Source organism: Pteropus alecto, unplaced genomic scaffold (assembly GCF_000325575.1).
Source record: "Pteropus alecto unplaced genomic scaffold, ASM32557v1 scaffold214, whole genome shotgun sequence".
Taxonomy (NCBI): Eukaryota; Metazoa; Chordata; class Mammalia; order Chiroptera; family Pteropodidae; genus Pteropus; species Pteropus alecto.
Window position 1 is genome coordinate 802,915 of NW_006435787.1, and position 3,530 is coordinate 806,444.

General features: G+C 63.9%; 1 protein-coding gene across 16 annotated transcripts in view; it reads right to left on the reverse strand.

The window, feature by feature from the left end:
• LOC102891693 (tensin-3) overlaps positions 1-3,530 on the reverse strand; it is a 117,945-nt gene that overhangs the window by 37,321 nt on the left and 77,094 nt on the right. For all 16 annotated transcript variants that reach the window (XM_025046487.1, XM_025046491.1, XM_025046494.1 and 13 more), the window contains one exon: positions 3,028-3,103. In XM_025046487.1, coding sequence (XP_024902255.1) covers positions 3,028-3,103 — 76 coding nt within the window. The remainder of the gene's footprint in view (positions 1-3,027; positions 3,104-3,530) is intronic.

The window sequence follows — 3,530 nt, forward strand, 5'->3', positions numbered from 1 at the left end:
CACGCCCCGGCTCCGACGCGCCGCGTGGACGAGCGAATGAGGGACGAGGCGTGGCCGCCGGGCCCGGGCGCTACTGCTCTTGCTGGAAGGGGTGGAAGGGGCTTATTTGACGAACGGGCTGAGCCGTGTCCCCAAAATTCATTACGGTGCTGACCCCTGCGAGCTCAGGACGTGACTGCGCTGGAAATGGGTCTTCCGAGAGGCGAGCGAGGCGACGTGAGGTCATACGAGGTGGCGCTAATCGGGCGGGACCGGCGTCCTGAGATGACGACGACGACGACGCAGACGACGACGACGCAAACGACGACGACGCAGACGCCGCAGACGCTTGACCTCTTCTGTTTCTCTTTCCTTTTTCCCTGCGTGAAGATTCAGTCTCAGGCGGGAGAAGGGGAGTCCTCTTCCCACCAAAGGACTGTTGGTGGCCCAAGTGTCGGTAGAAAGGGTCAGGAGGCTGAAGCCGCCTCGACGCTTCTCGGACGGATAAGCGAGCTCCACGTCTTCCTGTCACCTCTGGGATGGAAAAGCTCCCTCCAGCTGTTCCCCACCCCCAGGGCGCGGCAGGGCCCAGTGGAGACGGCGCAGGGGGCGTCGGTGGGAGGGGCGCCACGCTGACCGCGGTCATGGCAGGAGGGCCGGTGGGGGAACCTCATCTTGCTGACATCCCAGTGCGGGGGCCTGGAGGTCTTATTTGCCGGCGATTCTCACGGAAGCAGGAGCTCTAACGGGGTGGGGGTGTGGGGTCCTCCACGGCAGGAGCCATTCACCCCAAGTGACCCCAGCTCCGGAGGCCTGAATGCCTGAACCGGCCCTGGAGCTCTTAACACATCTTCACCTCTGCTGCGAGCCCACGGCCAGGACACACGTGGCTACCATGTGGCCCTCGGCTCACCCAGCCGGGCTGTCCCGAAGCACCCAGGCTCACAGGGCAGCTGTTGGCCAGCTTGCTGGGCTGTGGCCCTGCCCGGGGACTGTCGCCCTAGCCACAGGCCGGAACTGTACGGTGGAGACAACAATGGCACCTGGACACAGCACCTGTCTCCTCAGCTCGTGGCACGGTGCAGACAGGCAGGGTGGCCGGCTCTGCAGAGACTGAGTACAAAGTCCGGCTGGAGGGCTCGGCCTTGCTGGGGAGGCGGACGGAAGCAGCTACAGACGTTGGGGCATCCAGTGCGGCCCAGAGGCGCAGCCACCCTGGGCGACGTGGGGGGCGTTAGTGAGAACCAGAAGAACGGGAGCTCGGGCTGTGTGCGGAACATGCCGGCAACATGGCATCTCGGGCTGTGTGCGGAACAACCACCCCGGGCGACGTGGGGGGCGTCAGCGAGAACCAGAGGAACGGGAGCTCGGGCTGTGTGCGGAACACGCTGGCAACATGGCATCTCAGGCTGTGTGCGGAACACGCCGGCAACATGGCATCTCGGGCTGTGTGCGGAACACGCTGGCAACATGGCATCTCGGGGCGTGGCGGTCTCCCGCCACAGCTCTGCCACGACTATCCGCCACTGACCGCGGGCGGCCAGCTGAGGACACCGACTCAGAGGCCCTGTCCACGCCGGGGGACGGGCAGGGGCCTGGAACTGGACGGCAGTGCGTGTCCTGCCGGCAGCCGCGCTGGCCCATCTCCTGGCCCCTCCAGGGCTCCTGGCCTCCGTTTTGGAGAGACCGGAGCCACAGCCACGTAAAGCCCTGGCCAGTGTCCAGCACGCGGCGGACGCCCCGTAGACGCCGCGCCCCTCTGCCTGACAAGCCAGGGCCGCGCAGAGGTGAATGAAGCACAGGAGCGGAGACGCCACCCTGCCCTGTTCGCTCTCTAGCCCATAGGACGGGCCCCACAGGCTGCTCCTCCGGGAGCAGGGACGAGAAACCCTGTGTCCCTTGTCCTTGTCCCCAGAGACAGCACAGCACGGCAGCGGGGAACGTGGGCTGATGAGGACGCTGGAACCCTGCCTGTGGGCAGACGTCAGCGCCTGCGCCTCAGGGTGTCCCGGGGGCAGCGAGACGCCTCGGAAGCCGTCAGAGCCACCTCGCTCTTGGTCTCAGGGGCTCTCTGGGCCTGCAGACCCCTCTCGAGAGGGCCTGGAAAGCTGGACACTGAGCCCCGAGGCCCTGGAACAACAGGAGGGCCGACCTCCCAGGGAGCTCGCAAAGGGGGCGGCGGGGTGAGTGTGGGGTGTGCGTGTGTGGAGTGTGAGTGGCTGTATGGGGTGTGAGGTAGGAGTGTGTGAGGTGTGAGTGTGAGTGTGTGGGGTGTGAGTTTTGAGTGCGGGGGGTGAGTGTGGGTGTGAGTGTGTGGAGTGTGAGTGTGTGGGGTGAGTGTGCTCAGGGTTTCTGTCTTCCTGAACCCCAGATTTAAGTTGTGAGGCAGGAGTTCACCAACCCCTAAAAAAGGGTTTTAAAACCCAAACTTTTAGGGAAAAGTAATGAGAACCCTCAAAAACTTGAATGAACTATTTATAATAAACAAAACGCCAACTCCTGAGCCGTGTCACCTGTCCCAGCATGTTCCGGAAAGGCTCCACGAGAGCCATTCTACGCACGTGTCCCCTGGGATCACTAAATGCACGGAATGTTCTGTGCTCGAGACATGAGGCAAAACGGGGCGCGTCTCCCCCGAGAAGCAGCCTGGGGGTCGGACGCCCCGGGGAACGGGAGCTCCCAGCACCGGCCACTGCGACGACGCTGCCGCTGCGCACTTGGCTGCTGAGACAGACAGGGACCGACCTCGCCTGGCCGGGAGCCTCCGCCCGCGTCACCAATGCTCACCCCGCGGGGCGCAGGCCCCTCCCTCCGTGCCTGGCAGCTGGTTGGGGACCTGAGTTCAGCGGTGCACGCTTTCAAGCGGCTCCAGCGATTCGTTCCGTCCCTTGCGTTAAAACAGCTTTGCTCAGAAAATTCACCAATGGCCTAGAGGTGAGGGCTCCTTCTCGTCCTTCCCACGCGCTTGCTGGGGGGCGGGCGGGGCCGATGCCACTGCTCCCAGACCAAGCTCTCTCCCGAGCAGGGCTTACGGGGACAGGCACTTACCATCACGTCCCCTTTCAGGAGCTGGGCCGGCTCCACGGCGATGTACACGCGGCTCGGGCTGTCCGGGCCGATGTTGCTGAGGGGTAAATGACGAGGCACATGGTTATGCCCCCTCGTGAACCAGCGGGAAGGACGCACTCCGATAGCAGTAACCCCGCCTCTGAAAACTCACACATGCCCCGCGTGGCCCAGGAGTCCCATTTCTGAGAAGCCACCCTGGGAATGAGTCTAAGAAGTGCCGGGCCAGGGAGGGAGCTGACGGTGACATCGGAGTAGTGGCCACGGCCCAACCCAGGGCGCGCGCACGCACCCACGGGCAACGGCATGGACTATGGGTGCACACGCCGCAGCTTCTATAATGAGCTGGAGCACGACCACCAAGCTGTCACCCATGTGTGGGGCCACCGCGAGCCCAGAAACGTGACAGCAGCCCTTTTTGAGTGGCGACACAGAGTGAGGGCTTCTCTTACCCTTTACTAATGTTCATAAAATGCTTATCCCAC